This window comes from Budorcas taxicolor, chromosome 8 (assembly GCF_023091745.1).
Source record: "Budorcas taxicolor isolate Tak-1 chromosome 8, Takin1.1, whole genome shotgun sequence".
In the NCBI taxonomy this organism is placed as follows: Eukaryota; Metazoa; Chordata; class Mammalia; order Artiodactyla; family Bovidae; genus Budorcas; species Budorcas taxicolor.
The window spans coordinates 31,791,549-31,810,140 of NC_068917.1; the positions used below are offsets into that span (position 1 = coordinate 31,791,549).

The following is an 18,592-nucleotide window of genomic DNA, read 5'->3' on the forward strand; positions in this document are numbered from 1 at the left end:
ATGAACACATCACTTTAAAAGAGCTATATCTTTTGAACCCAAAAAATCTACATCTTGAGCTCTATCTTGAGAATACAATCAACTCCATGGTCAAAGACTTAATTGTAAGATATACATACTAATTTTTAACAGTGAAAATGGACACAATCTGAATATCCAACAACGGGAAAACATTTAAATACATTTAAGTATATTCACATGATGGAATATTACATGGCTTATTAAAATAATTGACAGCTTAAGTATCAATCTCATTCACCCAAGTGCTGAAGATCATCTTTGATTCATCTCTTTCATACTTCACATACAAATCATCAGAAATTCTGTAAGTTTTACTGTCAAAATGCAAATAAGTCCAGAATCTTACCTCTCTTTACTCCTACCAGCCCCCTCAAGCCACTATCATCTCTGGTCTAAATTAACTCTTACCAACTAACTGGTCTCTGTTCCCATTTTTGCATAACCATTGTCTGCATTTCAATACATGCTTATCTGATGCAAATATAAACAATGTCATTCTGCCTCCAAAAACAGAATACAAAACTATATATATATCATACTTCCAGTTTTGTCAAAATATTCATAATGTTTATATATGGATGATGATGGGATTACAAAAAATTATCTTTGTTTCTTCTGTGTTTTTAAAGTTTTTCTTACTGAGAGCATGTTTAATCAGAAAACGCAAACTAAAATGACACTTGTAAAAAAATTTTACACAAAGTTGCACTGTATGATTCAAAGTATTTAAAGTAATATTTAAATATATAATCTATCCAAAGGTGGTGGTGGTAGTGGTGGTTGTTAGGTTGTTAAGTCCTGTCTACTCTTTGCAACCCCAAGGACTGCAGCCCGCCAGGCTCCTCTGTTTCTGGGATTTCCTAGGCAAAAGTACTGGAGTGGGTTGCCATTTTCTTCTCCAAGGGATCTTCCAGATCCAGGGATTGAACCCACATGTCCTGCACTGCAGGTGGATTCTTTACCACTGAGCCACCAGAGAAGCCAAATCAAAGGTTAGCATTCACACTCAATTAAGAAGCATGATGGCAACTGCAGCCATGAAATTAAAAGACACTTGCTCCTTGGAAGGAAAGCTATGACAAATCTAGACAGCGTGTTAAAAAGCAGAGACATTACTTTGCCAACAAAGGTCTGTACGGTCCAAGCTATGGTTTTTCCAGCAGTCATGTATGGATATGAGAGTTAGACCATAAAGAAGGCTGAGCACCAAAGAATTGATGCTTTTGAGCTGTGGTGTTGGAGAAAACTTTTGAGAGTTTCTTGTACAGCAAGGAGACCAAACCAGCCAATTCTAAAGGAAATCAGTCTTGAATATTCACTGGAAGGACTGATGCTGAAGCTAAAGTTTCAATACTTTGGCCCCCTGATGCAAAGAGCCGACTGATTGGAAAAGACCCTGAAACTGGGAAAGACTGAAGGCAGGAGGAGAAGAGGAGAACAGAGGACGAGATGGTTGGATGGCATCACCAACTCAATGGACACGAATTTGAGCAAACTCTGGGAGATGGTGAAGGACAGGGACCCTGGCATGCTGCAGTCCATGGGGTTGCAAAAAGTTGGACATGACTGAGTGACTGAGAAAAGTAACCCAAAAAAAACAAGAAGCATGATGGGCTTCCCAGGTGACACTAGAGGTAAAGAACTCACCTGCCAATGCAAGAGATGTAAAGAGACATGGGTTCAATCCCTGGGTCGGGAAGATCCCCTGGAGAACGAAATGGCAACCCACTCTAGGATTCTTGCCTGGAGAATCCGTGGACAGAGGAACCTGGAGGGCCATGGTCCACAGGGTCGCAAAGAGTCACACACAAAGTGACTCAGCACAGGTATGAAGAAGCATGATAATTACTATTCATAAAGGACAAATAAAAATGGGGAAAGGTGTCTTAAAATTATATATGAGTATCTATAGTTTGAAAAAAGGAAAATATCACAATAAATTTAAAAGAAAATGTATTTTATTTTATATGTATTTTTCTCTTGTGCCCAGACTAACATAAATGGGGAAAAAAAACTCTTTGTCAATCTTCTAGCCTCTAGCCTGAGTCTTCTGCTAAATTATTATTTTTAAAAAAATTATCTGAGAGCTTTTGTTTTCTTAATTCTTTTTTCTCTGACCTTGAAATATAATTGACTACCCTATAGGTCTCAATGGTATAAGTCATTAGAAAGATAAAAAATACATATATGGGATTAAAGTTAAAAAATGATAAGACTTTTAAATTAAGTAATGATGCTAATAATCCTACTTTATGAAAATGGGTTACATGATAGATGTTAATTATTATTATAATCATGGTTCACCAACTAAAAAATGTTTAAATTTTTTAAAGTAAATGAATTTGAGGGCTCTTTTGTGTAAAAGATTACTAGAGAATTTGGCTATTTATTCAAAATTAAGTAAATAAATTACTTCATTGCAACATTCCCGTTCTATAACTGAAGAGTATTGCAAATAATATTAATAATATAAAGGTTAGGATACTATTAAATAAAAAGAGGGCAAATATTCATAAAATGTGACCTTTTGCCACAATTACTCCAAAATATATGTGCCAATTATTTCCTGTGAAATCTGAAAAGCACACCCTTTTTTCTTCTTACTTCTTTCCTATCCATAGTGTAAGCATAATTAAGTTTTGAGGTAGGAAAGTAATAAACCACAGAGTTCATTTTCCGTTAAAAAAGACACAAACAAGGTAACGGCAAAACAGCTGCAAGAAGGCAAAGGATGAGACACGGAGCAGGGAAGAGGCACAAGCCTGAGACCCTGAGAAGCTGTTCCAGTTCTGAGAGAGGAGACACAGGACAATGGACATCAGCAGAGGATGGAAAACGAGGGTGAAAAGGACATAGGAATAGGAGTTGGGTTAGACAAAGGAACTGGTATATGAGGGATCTGCTGTGAATAAAATAATATCTCAAGTGCAAAGAGGAATACCACCAATGCCAATACCACAGCATTCTCAAGGCCTTCCATTTTCCTAGTGTTAATCAGTTCTATCAGTTACACTGAAATACTGAAAAACAAAGCATCTGAAATAGCCCACTGGTCTCCCCAAATAATACTGACCAGGTTGGGACCAGTTACAGGTACCAGTATTATTTGGGGAGACCAATGGGCTATTTCAGATGCTTTGTTTTTCAATATTTCTATGTAACTGATAGAATTGATAGGAATATTATCCTTTTTCAAAGGAATACCTCAAGTGCAGAGGAATACCACAAATGCCAATACCACAGCATTCTCAAGACCTTCCATTCATTGAAACTGCAAATCATAGGTCCCTATTCTAAAATGAACTATACTGACCAATTATTCCACTGTATATGCAGATGCAAATAGTAGCTGTACCATGTGACTAAATTCAATAAAAAATTCATTGAGTTTAGGGTATGTACCAGAACTAGATCTATCATGGCCTTGCCAGGAATTCAGCCTTGTTCTTCAAATCTATAATATCTTTAAAACTGATACAAATCTAATGTCCATAGTAGATGAATAACTAAATAAATGCAACTTATTTACGGTATGGAATTCTGTGCATCAATTAAAATGATATATGAATAGACCATTTAAGCCTTATTGTTTAAAACTCAAAGGGTAAAGGATTATTTTAGTCGAGAGTCCCCTGGAGTATAGATCAAACTAGTCAACCCGCTATGGCACCCCACTCCAGTACTCTTGCCTGGAAAATCCCATGGACGGAGGAGTCTGGTAGACTGCGTCCATGGGGTTGCTAAGAGTCAGACACGACTGAGCGACTTCACTTTCAGTTTTCACTTTCATGCATTGGAGAAGGAAATGGCAACCCACTCCAGTGTTCTTGCCTGGAGAATCCCAGGGACGGAGGAGCCTGGTGGGCTGCCATCTATGGGGTCGCACAGAGTCGGACACGACTGAAGCGACTCAGCAGCAGCAGTCAACCCGCTACTTTCACTTTTCACTGTCACGCATTGGAGAACAAAATGACAACCCACTCCAGTGTTCTTGCCTGGAAAATCCCAGGGACAGGGGAGCCTGGTGCGCTGACGTCTATGGGGTCGCACAGAGTCGGACACAACTGAAGCAACTTAGCAGCAGCAGCAGTCAATCCTAAAGGACATCAACACTGAATATTCATTGGTAGGACTCACGCTGAAGCTGAAGCTCCAATATTTTGGCCACCTGATGTGAAGAGCTGACTCACTGGAAAAGACCCTGATGCCGATAAATATTGAGGGCAAGAGGAAAAGAGGGTGACAGAGGATGAAATGGCTGAATGGCATCAGGACTCAATGGATATGAATTTGAGCAAACTCCAGGAGATAGTGAGGGACAGGGAAGCCTGGTGTGCTCCTGTCCATAGCATTGCAAAGAGTCAGATATGAACTAGTGACTGAACAACAACAATTTTAGTCTTGGCAACACAAAACTTGGTATGATTTTAAGTTGTTTACTTCCAGTCAGTGCCATGTACCAATAAATACAAGATTCTTTCTTGGAGATTATCCTCACCGGGGGTTTTCCAGTGGTGCACACTGGTATAGTGTGTAGGCTGTACTGTGCTTAGTTGTTCAGTCATGTCCGACTCTGTGCCACCCCATGGACTGTAGCCCACCAGGCTCCTCTATCCATTGGGATTCTCCAGGCAAGACTACTGGAGTGGATTGCCATGCCCTCCTCCAGGGGATCTTCCCAACCCAGCAATCAAACCTGGGTCTCCCACTGCAGGCAGATTCTTTACCAGCTGAGCTACCAGGGAAGCTCACCGGAACTTAATGGTGGTTATCTTGAAGTCATCTAAGATGGCAGGTTAAAGTAAGAAAGCCATACCCCAATTTGTTCTTTGCCATGGGCTTGAGTCATAATCAGCTCCTTTTGGCCCCAGATTTTGACTCTCTCTCTCTCTGACCTTTCTTTTATATTCATAAGCCAACTAATTCTTTCCTGAGTTCCTTTCTTTCTTATAATACCTTGTTCAAAGCAGAATGTCGAAGCCAAAATACATCAACCACTTTCCCTAGAACTACAGGGAAAGTTAGCTTCCTAAATTATCACAAGTATAGCTTTATCAAATGTCTGGCCACGGCTTACATGAATTTCTATCTTTCCACTTCTGATACCAATTTTCTCACCACAAACTGCCTGATCTTTTTGCCAGTGCCTCATCCTTTAGGTACTGTCACAGAAGCAACCCATTTTAAGGTACACTTTTCTGTATTAGCTCCTATAAGTATTGTAACCACAGGTCAACTCTCTCACTGAAGTAACAATGTTTTTTGTCAATCATTCTTTCACCTACTCCATTAACACAGAGAGTATACCAGCAACCAGAATCTGCTCTCAATTAAACATAAAAACACATAAGGCAGGATCCCAGATAAAATGCTTAATTTAAGTAGTTACTATATTTAAACATAAGCTTACTCAAAGTCATTGAAAAAATTACATTAGAAATGTAGCTTTTGTTGTTTTACAGACTACCCATACTAAATAAAGGTTGCCTGGCAAACTTCCTCAGAAGTGTAGTAGCACTGAAGATACTATAGGCCAGGTCAACAATATAAAATATCTCAGGGAGGGACTGGGGAATAAGGAAAAATGAACAAATCTTTAATTTGCTATACTTTTTTCCATACTATGGTTCCCATATTCATTTGTCTATAGTTCCCAATAAGAGAGAGATATGTTATTATTTAACTAGAGTTTCTATTTTCAGAGTATGCTCCCTTCACTGCCTTCAGAGTTCTTAGAGACTTTACAACCATTAAACTAGTTCTATTAATTCAATCGGCAATAGAGCTTATCTTTCCTAAGCCGTTTGGCTCTAAAATGTTTCTGCATAATGGAAAGAACATTACAGTAAAGTGTCCATTTTCATGCCTAATGGGTCTGTGACAGATCAAGATGGCCCTGTCCTCCACACTAGCTCTGTCCAATAGATCTTTCTGTGATGACAGGTGCTTTCTGTATCTGTGCTGCTAATATGGCAGTCACTAGACACATGAGGCTACTCCATACTCGAAATGTAGATACACTGACTGAGGAACTGAATTTTTAATTTTAATTCATTTAAGTAGATACATGTGGCTAGTGGCTACCATATTAGTACAGCTCTAATGCTAAATTACATACATTGGAAATACTACACACTGAAAATACATTTATGCTGATTCTCAGCTATACGTAACTGGTTCATAGCTTTTATCTCACTCCAATATCTACTCTATAAATTTGGGTAACTTGAAAGATAATATGGGCAACACATCTATAAATATGACCTCTCATTTTTTCCTTGGCCTCTTCATGTCCTCTATTTAATCCCATTCCATACTCAAACTCTGAACCTTTTATCCCATAATTTGTTCTGCATCCAAAAGCACTGATTCAGGTATCCTGCTTTATTATATCAAGCAAATTTCCTTTCCCATTTACTGTTTAACCCAATGATCAGTCTCAAAGGAGCCCTCCAGTTATATTTTTATCTAGCACACTTGTCATATTTCTATTGTTGATTTATCTCCCTACCCTTTATAATAACTATTTCAAATCTTCTCTACTCTTCAACTATTTTCCTCCTCCAAATTCCTTCTTTATTCAAGAGGTATGAATCTGCCTCCTCCACAAGGAAAAAAGAATCATCAATGAGAAAGTTTGTCCTCTAATGCCCTCATCTAATACTCTTTTTCTACATATATAATAGGGAAGTGTCCCTCCTATCTAAAGCCAATCCTCCACTTTACTCTGGCTCTTATCTTTCCTAGGTCATCTCAAGAACTTTACACCAGAGGTTCTCAGAGTGAGGGTACCCTTATGGCTACCGTTATACTTCCCAATAATAAAGACATCCACCATACAAAATGCTAAAGAAAGTTCTTAAAGCAGAAGGAAAATAATACTAGATGAAAATATAAGACTTATAAAAAGAAAACATGGTTCAATATGGTAAATATGTGGGCACTGGAACAACTCAACATCTATTCAACTCTTACATCAAATCATATATAAAAATTAACTCAAAGTGAATCATAGACCTAAAAGTAAAAGCTTAAAGCATGAATTGGCTAAAGGAAAATATAGGCAAAAGTCTTTCTGCATCACAGTAGGAAACATTTCTTAGGTAAAAGACAAAAATTAACCATAACATTTAAAATTTTTCAAAATTTAAAACTTCTTCTACTTGAGAGACACTGTTAAGAAAATTAAAGGCCAATCACAAAATGGAAGATAACATTCTCAATATGCATCCAACAGAGGACTTGTATACAGAAAATAGAAAGAATTCTATTTTGGAATGGAATAAGAAAACAAAAACCCCAAAGCCTGTAATATCAAATGTTCTGAACATATATTTCACAAAGAAGACATTCCTTTGGGACCCCCATGGACTGTAGCCCACCAGACTCCTTTGTTCATGGAGTTCTCCAGGCAAGAATACTGGAGTGGGTTGCCATTTCCTTCTCCAGGGGAACTACGTGACCCAGGGATCAAACTGGGGCCTCCAGCATTACAAGTAGATTCTTTACCATCTGAGCCACCAGGGAGGCCCCAAAGAAGACATATGAATGACTAATTATAATAAATATACTAAAAGATGCTTAACATCATTAGTCATCAGTGAAATGCAAAATCAAATCAAGAAAGATACCACTACACACTCACAAGAACAGAGAAAAAGACTGACAATGTCAAGTATTCACCAGGATATTCCAAGGTCATTGGAAACGCAAAATCATGCAGCCTCTTTGGAAAAAGACCTTGGCAATTTCTTAAAATTTTAAATGTAATCTTATCATATGACCCAGAATTTCCACTCCTAGGTATTACCCAGGAGTAGTCAAAACATATATCCACATAGGGATTTGTACAGGAATGTTCTTAGCAGCTGTATTCATAATGGCCCTAAATGAAAACAAACTAAATGCCTATCAATAGGTGAATGGATAAATAAATTTCTGTATATCCACATAATGGAATACTACTCAACAGTATAAAGAAACAACACAGATGAATTTCAAAAATTTTACATCAAATGAAAGGAGTCAGACACAAAGAGTACATACTGTCTGATTCCACTGATGTTATGCTCTAGTAAAAGCAAATCTAATCTAGAGTGATACTAGTACATGGCTGCCAGGCTATAGCATAAAGAGTGTTCTTTAAAAAAAAGGGAATTGAATGCAAAAGACTACAACAGAAATTTGGGGGATAAAAAATTTCTATTGTCTTGACTCTGATGGTACTTACACGTATGTATACATTTGCCAAAATACACCGAACCATGCATATTTTTCCCTCAACTGACTTTTAATCCATTAGTATCTTTTCCCAATGTTCAAATCATTTGCTGTTATTTTTAATTTCAATGACTATCTTTTCATTTCTTGCCTTATATTTACCCACGTCTTACTTCTTAAAGCATTTAAAAAACACTTAAACATCTCTCAATACTTTAAGTATTCCTGCAACCTCAGATGTAAATTTTCTCATTTGATGTACAACTCATTTCTTTACACAGTTTGTAATGTTGAATTTTCCATAAAAGTCTTTTGTGTGTTCTGTGAGTTATAGAAGTATCCTTGCTGAATATGTTGTTTACTTCTAAAACATCACACTGCTTCTACAAGAATTGGACCATTCTAAAGATAATTCCTCAGTTGAATAGCCCTTGGACATAAAAGTAGGATATACTAAGACCCTACACCCAGCCTGGGGTTCTAGTTTCTTTGTGACTTCTCTGCTACTCCACATCCAGAAGTGAAGTGTGAGTCTCTCAGTCATTTCCAACTCTTTGTAACTCCGTGGCTCCTCTGATGGTGGGATTTTCCCAAGCAAGAATACTGGAGTGGGTTGCCATTCCCTTCTGCAGGGGATGTTCCTAATCCAGGGATTGAACCTGGGTCTCCTGCATTGCAAGCAAATTCTTTACCATCTGAGCTACCAGGGAAGTCATATCCTGAATAAAAATAAAATCCCCTGTAGCTAGTAGGAAGGGGCTTTCCAGGCTGCATTTTCCTAGAAGGCAGACTTTCCAGACCCTGTGGTATTTATGGGTAGCTCATTTTTAGTCGACAGGGCTCGAAGCCTAGATTTCGCTAATACTATGACTATCAACTTCAGTCTCCAGTTAGGTTTGCACATCCCAATGAGCCATTTAGACTTCACCTCCTCTTGCCATTTGCTTTTGGATATCTTCTTTATTTCCAGTACATGAACACTTTTCTCACTTTGTTTTAAGCTTGGCTATACACCCCATTCACTGGATCATGGAAAAAGCAAGAGAGTTCCAGAAAAACATCTATTTCTGCTTCATAGACTATGCCAAAGCCTTTGACTGTGTGGATCACAATCAACTGTGGAAAATTCTCAAAGAGATGGGAATACCAGACCACCTGACCTGCCTCTTGAGAAACCTGTATGCAGATCAGGAAGCAACAGTTAGAACTGGACATAGAACAACAGACTGGTTCCAAATAGGAAAAGGAGTATGTCAAGGCTGTATATTGTCACCCTGCTTATTGAACTTATATGCAGAGTACATCATGAGAAACGCTGGGCTGGAAGAAGCGCAAGCTGGAATCAAGATTGCTGGGAGAAATCTCAGTAACCTCAGATATGCAGATGACACCACCATTAGGGCAGAAAGTGAAGAGGAATTAAAAAGCCTCTTGTTGAAAGTGAAAGAGGAGAATGAAAAAGTTGGCTTAAAGCTCAACATTCAGAAAACGAAGATCATGGCATCTGATCCCATTACTTCATGGGAAATAGATGGGGAAACAGTGGAAACAGTGGCAGACTGTATTTTGGGGGGCTCCAAAATCACTGCAGATGGTGACTGCGGCCATGAAATTAAAAGACACTTACTCCTTGGAAGGAAAGTTATGACCAACCTAGATAGCACATTCAAAAGCAGAGACATTACTTGGCCAACAAAGGTCCATCTAGTCAAGGCTATGATTTTTCCAGGAGTCATGTATGGATGTGAGAGTTGGACTGTGAAGAAAGCTGAGCGCCGAAGAATTGATGCTTTTGAACTGTGGTGTTGAAGAAAACTCTTGAGAGGCCCATGGACTGCAAGAAGATCCAACCAGTCCATTCTAAAGGAGATCAGTCCTGGGTGTTCATTGGAAGGACTGATGCTGAAGCTGAAACTCCAATACTTTGGCCACCTGATGTAAAGAGTTGACTCACTGGAAAAGACTGTGATGCTGGGAGGGATTGGGGGCAGGAGGAGAAGGGGATGACAGAGGATGAGATGGCTGGATGGCATCACCAACTTGATGGACATGAGTTTGAATAAACTCCGGGAGTTGGTGATGGACAGGGAGGCCTGGCGTGCTGTGTGATTCATGGGGTCGCAAAGAGTCGGACACGACTGAGCGACTGAACAGACTGACTGACTGACTGATACACTCCATAATTGATTTGTTATATTCTATCCAAAAGTTTCTACTCCACATGTTTGGAGTAATAAATCTTTCATGATAGCGAAACCCTGATACCAAAAAGTGAAAAGGACAATATGAGAGAGAAAAATTACAAGGTGATCACAATTACGGTACAAAGACTGAAAAGTCCTAGGTTAAAAATGGTAAACTGAGTGAGGCAAAGTAGTTAAAAAAATAACAATAATAATCTCAACCAACTTGCGTTTACTTCAAGAATGCAAGGCTGGTTTACCATTAGAATACTTATGTAATTCGCTGGTGGCTCAGAGGTTAAAGCGTCTGCCTACAATGCGGGAGACCCGGGTTTGATCCCTGGGTTGGGAAGATCCCCTGGAGAAGGAAATGGTATCCCACTCCAGTATTCTTGCCTGGAGAATCCCATGGATGCAGAAGCCTGGTAGGCTACAGTCCAGGGGGTCGCAAAGAGTCGGACACGACTGAGAGACTTTACTTTCTTTCACTTTCACTTTGTATGCCACATAGAGTCTGTCACTTATTCTTCTTTGATCTTGTTTAATTTTTTGTTGTTTATGAATCTTTAAACAGGTAAAAGCAATTCATGGCTCACAAACTATACAAACACAGGGTACAGGCAAGAGTTTGCTAATTCCCAATATATTTCAACTTGCTAAGAGAGTAACAGAGAAAAATCATGACTGGTGCAGACTTCCCTGGTGGCTCAATCGGTTAAGAATTCACCTGCAGTGTAGGTGACCAAGGTTCGGTCCCTGGGTCAGGAAGACACCACCCGCCCCGCCTCCGCCCCCGCCCTGCCTCGCCTCCGCCCCAGAGAAGGAAATGGCAACCCACTCCAGTATTATTGCCTGGGAAATCTGAGAGTCAGAGTTACCTGGCAGAGCACAATCCATGGGGTCACAAGAATCAAACACAACTGAGTGATTAAACCAACCAACCAACATTGTACTCCGTAGATGCATAAAATATATTCATAATACCCAATATCCATTCATGATTTTTTAAATTATGCATAATCCAGGAAGGTAACTCGTTTAACCTGATAAGGATTATAAACTTAGAGCAATTCATAGCAACCTATACCAAACTTACTTCTTAATGAAGAAATTTAAGAAAAAATTCTTTAAATTGTCTTTACTTCTCAACATTGTATCCCAGCCATTGCAGTAAGGAAGAGAAAATAAAGGATTAAGGCTTGTAACAGAGAAACAAAACTGGTACTAGAGAACAAATAATACGATGATCTACATAGAAAATCCTTTCTGGAAAGTACAGATAAAGTACTGGGGCTTCCCTGGTGGCTCAGACGGTAAAGCATCTGCCTGCAATGCAGGAGACCCAGGTTTGATCCCTGGGTTGGGCAGTTCCCCTGGAGAACGAAATGGCAACCTACTCCAGTATTCTTGCCTGGAGAATCCCACAGATAGAGGAGCCTAGCGGCCACAGTCCATGGATTCACAGAGTCAAACATGACTGAGTGACTAACACACACTACATAGAAAATCCTTTCTGGGAAGTACAGACAAAGTAATAATAGAATTTACAAAGTTATTTAGCAATGTGGCTGAGGGTAAGACTAATGTATCTATTTATTTAAGAGCCAGTTACTTCGCTGAGCTTAGTCTGTGAAAGCTCTTGAAAAAAACTAAATTAGGCAAGCTTTCTTCCAGAGAAGGCTTTATCTTGGTTTCTACTTAGACATTACTGACCTGAGATTATCCTATTCAGGTTATTAGGCAATTCCTTAATGTGGGAATCAAGGGGTCACAGTCTAGCTGCTTGTGGGAGTCTAAATCTTTGTCTCCTACCTCCAGCACTAGCGGAGAAGGAAATGGCAACCCACTCCAGTATTCATGCCTAGAGAATCCCATGGACAGAGGAGCCTGGCAGGCTACAATTCGTGGGATCGTGAATTGGACAGGACTTGCTAACTTTCTTTTCTTTCTTTTCAGCACTAGTTTTGGAATTTACCTGCAGGGTAAGCCGAGCAACCATTCACAATGCTAACTGTGATTTCTACCCTCTGGGCTTTGTGGGAGTTTGATATTTGTCCTTGGAGATTTCCATTACTCTTTAGTGCACCACTATAATGAAGTGTTTTATCCAAAATCTAGCTGTATCATGAAGGAAGGCCATTCTGAGCACCAAACCCAAAGTATGATTTATAAAAACTTTAATCATTTTTCTTTCTATAAGAAATAAAATGGCAAAATGTAAACAGTGGTGTTATTAGATGATAAGTTATGGGTAACTTGTTTTCTGTATTTTCCATATCTTCTATTCATGATCTTATTTTGTTTTTACAAAGAAGCAGCAGCAATAGTTTTTTTTTTTACTTTTATTTATTTTTAATATAAATTTATTTATTTTAATTGGAAGCTAATTACTTTATAATATTGTATTGGTTTCATCATACATCAACATGAATCTGTCGTGGGTGTACATGTGTTCCCCATCCTGAACCCTCCTCGCACCTTCCTCCCCATCCCTTCCCTCTGGGTCACCCCAGTGCACCAGCCCTGAGCACCCTGTATCATGCATTGAACCTGGACTGGTGATTCGTTTCATATATGATAATATACATGTTTCAATGCCACTCTCCCAAATCATCCCACCCTCGCCCTCTCCCTCAGAGTCCAAAAGACTGTTCTATACATCTGTGTCTCTTTTGTTGTCTCACATACAGGGTTATCGTTACCATCTTTCTAAATTCCATATATTTGCATTAGTATACTGTATTGGTGTTTTTCTTTCTGGCTTACTTCACTCTGTATAATAGACTCCAGTTTCATCCACCTCATTAGAACTGATTCAAACGTATTATTTTTAATGGCTGAGTAATACTCCATTGTGTATGTACCACAGCATTCTCATCCATTCGTCTGCTGATGGACATCTAGGTTGTTTCCATGTCCTGGCTATTATAAACAGTGCTGCAATGAACATTGGGGTACACGAGTCTCTTTCAATTCTGTTTTCCTCGGTGTGTATGCCCAGCAGTGGGATTGCTGGGTCATAGGGCAGTTCTATTTCCAGGTTTTTAAGGAATCTCCACACTGTTCTCCATAGTGGCTGTACTAGTTTGCATTCCCACCAACAGTGTAAGAGGGTTCCCTTTCCTCCACACCCTCTCCAGCATTTATTGCTTATAGACTTTCGGATTGCAGCCATTCTGACTGGTGTGAAATGGTACCTCATTGTGGTATTGATTTGCATTTCTCTGATAATGAGTGATATTCAGCATCTTTTCATGTGTTTGTCAGCCATCTCTGTTTATTTCTTTGGCCCATTTATTGATTGGGTCATTTATTTTTCTGGAATTGAGCTGCAGGAGTTGCTTGTATATTTTTGAGATTAGTTGTTTATCCATTGCTTCGTTTGCTATTATTTTTTCCCATTCTGAAGGCTGTCTTTTCACCTTGCTTATAATTTCCTTTATTTTTTTAAAGAAGTTTTATATACAGGACACACAAAAAAACCTATTTAAGTGTTACTGGAAAGCACAAATGGATATTTATCAAGCATAAACTTACTTTTTAAACAGTATCTTAATTCTCATAAAAATCTCATAACTTTAGTATCATTATCTATAAATTTGCAGAAGAGGAAACTGAGGCTCAGAAAGCCTAAATTATTTGCCAAAGTGACAGTACTGGGATTTGAAATTGAAAATACTTGTTCTAAGGCCAGTGCTTTTTCCAATGAACCATGCTGCGTCCCACAAGAGAACATTTTCACATACCACCTGCTAGTTCTAATTAAGAGATGGTAATTAAACAATTCTCCACTCCTGACAATAATATTTAAGCTACTGGTATTTCAAAGAAATTAATATCAACAGCTTTTTATCTGCTGGAAGATACTATACCTTATATAATTTATATATATTTATACCTGATATAATTTATAATATATAAAAAATATAAATTATAATTATAGCTTATAATTATACAATTATAAGCTGTTTCAAAAAGAAAAGATTCTAATATGAGTTAAAAGGTTTTTCAAAGCATGGCTAATTACTTTATCTATTAATGGGATATGGAGCATAAAAATGTTGTTCAGTGGCCAATATACTTATAAAAACATTCAACTTGACGAGTAATCAAAGAAATATAATTCTAGTAACAATGATACATTGATCAAATTGACCAAAAAATGCTTTAACAGTATCAGTAACAGCCAGCTTGAGTAAAAAGTGAAATTTTCATGCATTTTAGGAGAGAATGTTAAAATTTGCTAGAGGCCAATTGATAATATTTACAATTTAAAATATATGTCAGTGTGTGTATGTGTGTGTGTGTGTGTGTGTGTCTGTGTGTGTTAGTCACTCAGTCATGTCCAATTCTTTGTGATCCCATGGACTGTAGCCCACCAGGCTCCTATGTCCATGGAGTTCTCCAAGCAAAAACCCTGGACTGGGTTGCCATTTCCCTTCTCCGATATGTCATTGTAGACCTAGTAATTCTTTACCTAGGAATTAATGCTAAGGAAATAATCACAATATGTGTAAAAAGATTTAGCTGCAGGGTTGCTTATCTTAGAATTACTTATAATGGCAAAAAAGAAAAAATAATAAAGAATAGGGAGCTGAAATAAACCTAGATCTTAAGAAATTAGGTTAATGATTTTTAATAATTTTTTTAAAAAAAATACCAGTTTCTATATTTATAGGCCAGGAGACCCTGAGCAAGTCCACTGAACTCTTTCAATTTCATCAAAAAGATGGTAACAATAACAGTACCAATTTCACAGGAAGTAGTTTAAGAATGAAACAAAACAATTCAGAGACCACAATACAGAGACCACAGTACAGAGCCTGGCATAAGTATGCTGCCTATCAGTAATACAGTCAATGTAAGGAAGATGGATGTAAAATCTGAATCCCTAGGTCTATAACTTACTAATGACTGTGCAAATTATGTGTCTCCTTGTATCTCAGTTTTCATATTTACAAAATGAGAATAATCCCATCAAGGATTGTGAGTTCTCAACAAATTTTGCCTTTTTTATTATTAGCATTCATGTTAGTAGTTAACTATTAGAATAAAAATATATTATTTTTATAATTAATTATACATCCACTCTGAGTTGCTTACTGTTTTTAGGGATGACATAATACCTACCGTGCAGGCTGTGTTACATTATGTTGGTTTTCCTGGAATTAGTTGTTCTATTCCAGTGTGTATATTCTCACTAGCGAAAACTTCACAAATAATATAATCATAAACTAAACTTCTATTACAATTTACAGGCAACATTTCCAAGAGGTATAACAGTTCTAAACCCATTAATGAAGTTTTCCAAGTGACAATTATTTTATTATAACTTCTTTTTTCCCTTCTAAACACCTTTCCCACCAACAAATGACAAGGAGAACAATTCTTTCTGATCTCCTCAAACACACCCTTAATATAAGATTCAGAGAGACTCAAAACCTTTCAAATCCAAAAGATACATGGATTTTCAATGTTTGGAGGGCATAAAACAAGAAAAAGAACTAAAGAAAGGAGGCAATAAGGAAGATAAAGAATAAAATTATTACTGGAAAAATATCTACTTGGTTCCCAACTAACAAAGTCTACTTCTACATTTTCAATACATGTGTATACAAGTTTGGAATTAAAGTCCCAGAGCCATGTCTTGTTTCATCCTTATAAGCTCACACAGAATAAAATTTTGTATCTTGGGATCACTTCCCTATTCAAGAGATATACATGATTCCCTCAAAGACTCACACCTGCAGGAAGGAAGGGACTCCTGCAAGGGATGTTTTCCTACCTTCACAGCTTCTCCAAGAGTTTGGTTTTTGTCAGCTTCCTCACTGGAATGTAATTCAAGTCTATAATTCAACTCCTGTAGTTGCTGTGCCTGCTCATTCAGTAACATTTGAGCCTGCTGTTCCCGAAGTAACGCATTATTCAGTTCTTCACATGCACTTTCAAACTTCTCATGGGTGATCAATTTCTGAAAAAAAGAAAAAACACTTAATCATAAGCTAACTGCAGTATTGTTTATTTAATATTCAGTACTCTGTTTCCTAACATAAGGAGAATACAAACATCTACAAATGTCTGACACATGACAAAAGTATAATTCATTTTTCTTAATTTCCTAAATCAAGATAAAAACCATCACTCAGGTTTTTAAAGCACAACAGCTATACTGACAAAGTTATCATTTTTACTCCAATAAAATCTCAATAAGGACTGATGCTGAAGCTGAAGCCCCAATACTTTGCCCACCTAATGCGAAGAGCCAGCTCATTGGAAAAGACCCTGATGCTTGGAAAGATTGAGGGCAAGAGGAGAAGCGGGCAACAGAGGATGAGATGGTTGGATAGCATCACCAAACTCTGGGAGATAGTGAAGGACAGGGAAGCCTGGGGTGCTGCAGTCCATGGGGTCACAAAGAGTCAGATAAGACTTAGCAACTGAACAACAACAAGCACTTCAAGTTATAAGTAAATCCATAATGCTCGGTTTAAATCTGGATACAAGAGCACTTTTTATAAAGATAATGATTGTTAAAACTAAAGCTTTTAACAGGTTCCTATGCTTTTAAAAGATTACCTAGAAGTCTGTGTTCAGTTTATGCTACCATTCAGGTTTCCCTGGTTAAACTACCCTCTCTTGAGAAGAGCCCTTACCACACCATACCTCTCTGACTCCTACCACTATTCACACTATCATACCATCTTCTTGTATTTTCATCAACACCATGATCATTATCTAAATTCACCTCATATAGTTATTCACTTTTTTACTGCCTGTCTGCACCCTTCCACCAACCACACATTTAAGGACCTGAGCTCCAAGGGGCATAGACCTCCTTCAGCTTGCCCACCCACCACACAAAGGAGAGTCTGGGATTCAGTAGGTATCTGTTGAATAAAAGAATATGAATTCATTATAAACAACAGCCAACAAAAATCTGCATTGTAATATACAATACAGCGTTTACAATATTATGACTGCTCTGGAATCACTGACAGGTCTAGACAGAGGTCATCCCTTAAAGGGGTATGGAATTGAGGGCAGGACATACTTGTATTATCTCCTGTGCACAACATGTAAACAAATGAAAACTAGTTACAACAAATGGCAAGAGACATCTTGGTCCTGAAGTACAAAGAGCAGAAATGTCTCACAAATGATGTGTAACATGAGAAATATACAGAAAACAGAAAGAAACCATGCAGGTCTCTAAATCACACTAAGTATATATACATCTATTTAAGACTGATAACTTCCATTGTTCAGTTGAAAAGAATTTAAAGTGTCAACTTTTTAACATCCCTCTATTCCCTAAGGCCACAGCACTTCTCTAGGTCTTGTGAAAAAATACTTTTGTACTTCTACCATTTACTTGTCACGCTGCTTTAAATTATTGCTCCTTGCCATCAGAACATTCTGCTCTTTACAATCCACTTGGCCTCTATAAATGACAGTCTTCATTATTTTGCAGGACTTCTTCCCACGCCTCCAAAATGCGTCCTTTACCTAAAAACTTAGCTAACTTTAGCCCCTCTCTTGTCCACGTATCCCTCCCAAAGATTGGCTCAATTCTGTTCACTCTTCTATGAATAAATAGGGTCTAACAAGTATAGCAATGCAGAATAAGAAAGAGATAGTGTGTGGAAGCAGTTGTATGGAGCTAAGAAAATCTAAAAAAGAAAAAGATGTTTCAATGCCATTCTCCCAAATCATCCCACCCTCTCCCTCTCCCTCAGAGTCCAAAAGACTGTTCTATACATCTGTGTCTCTTTTGCTGTCTCGCATATAGGGTTCTCATTACCATCTTTCTAAATTCCATATATATGTGTTCGTATACTGTATTGGTGTTTTTCTTCCTGGCTTACTTCACTCTGTATAATAAGCTCCAGTTTCATCCACCTCATTAGAACTGATTCAAATGTATTTTTTTAATGGCTGAGTAATACTCCATTGTGCATATGTACCACAGCTTTCTTATCCATTCATTTGCTGATGAACATCTAGGTTGCTTCCATGTCCTGGCTATTATAAACAGTGCTGCAATGAACATTGGGGTACACGTGTCTCTTTCAATTCTGGTTTCCTCAGTGTGTATGCCCAGCAGTGGGATTGCTGGGTCATAGGGCAGTTCTATTTCCAGGTTTTTAAGGAATCTCCACACTGTTCTC

At 38.0% G+C, this 18,592-nt stretch overlaps 1 protein-coding gene across 1 annotated transcript in view; it reads right to left on the reverse strand.

The window, feature by feature from the left end:
* CCDC171 (coiled-coil domain containing 171) overlaps positions 1 to 18,592 on the reverse strand; it is a 321,044-nt gene that overhangs the window by 152,560 nt on the left and 149,892 nt on the right. Inside the window, exon 20 of the mRNA XM_052645254.1 lies at positions 16,210 to 16,395. Within this exon, the coding sequence (XP_052501214.1) occupies positions 16,210 to 16,395 (186 nt within the window). The remainder of the gene's footprint in view (positions 1 to 16,209; positions 16,396 to 18,592) is intronic.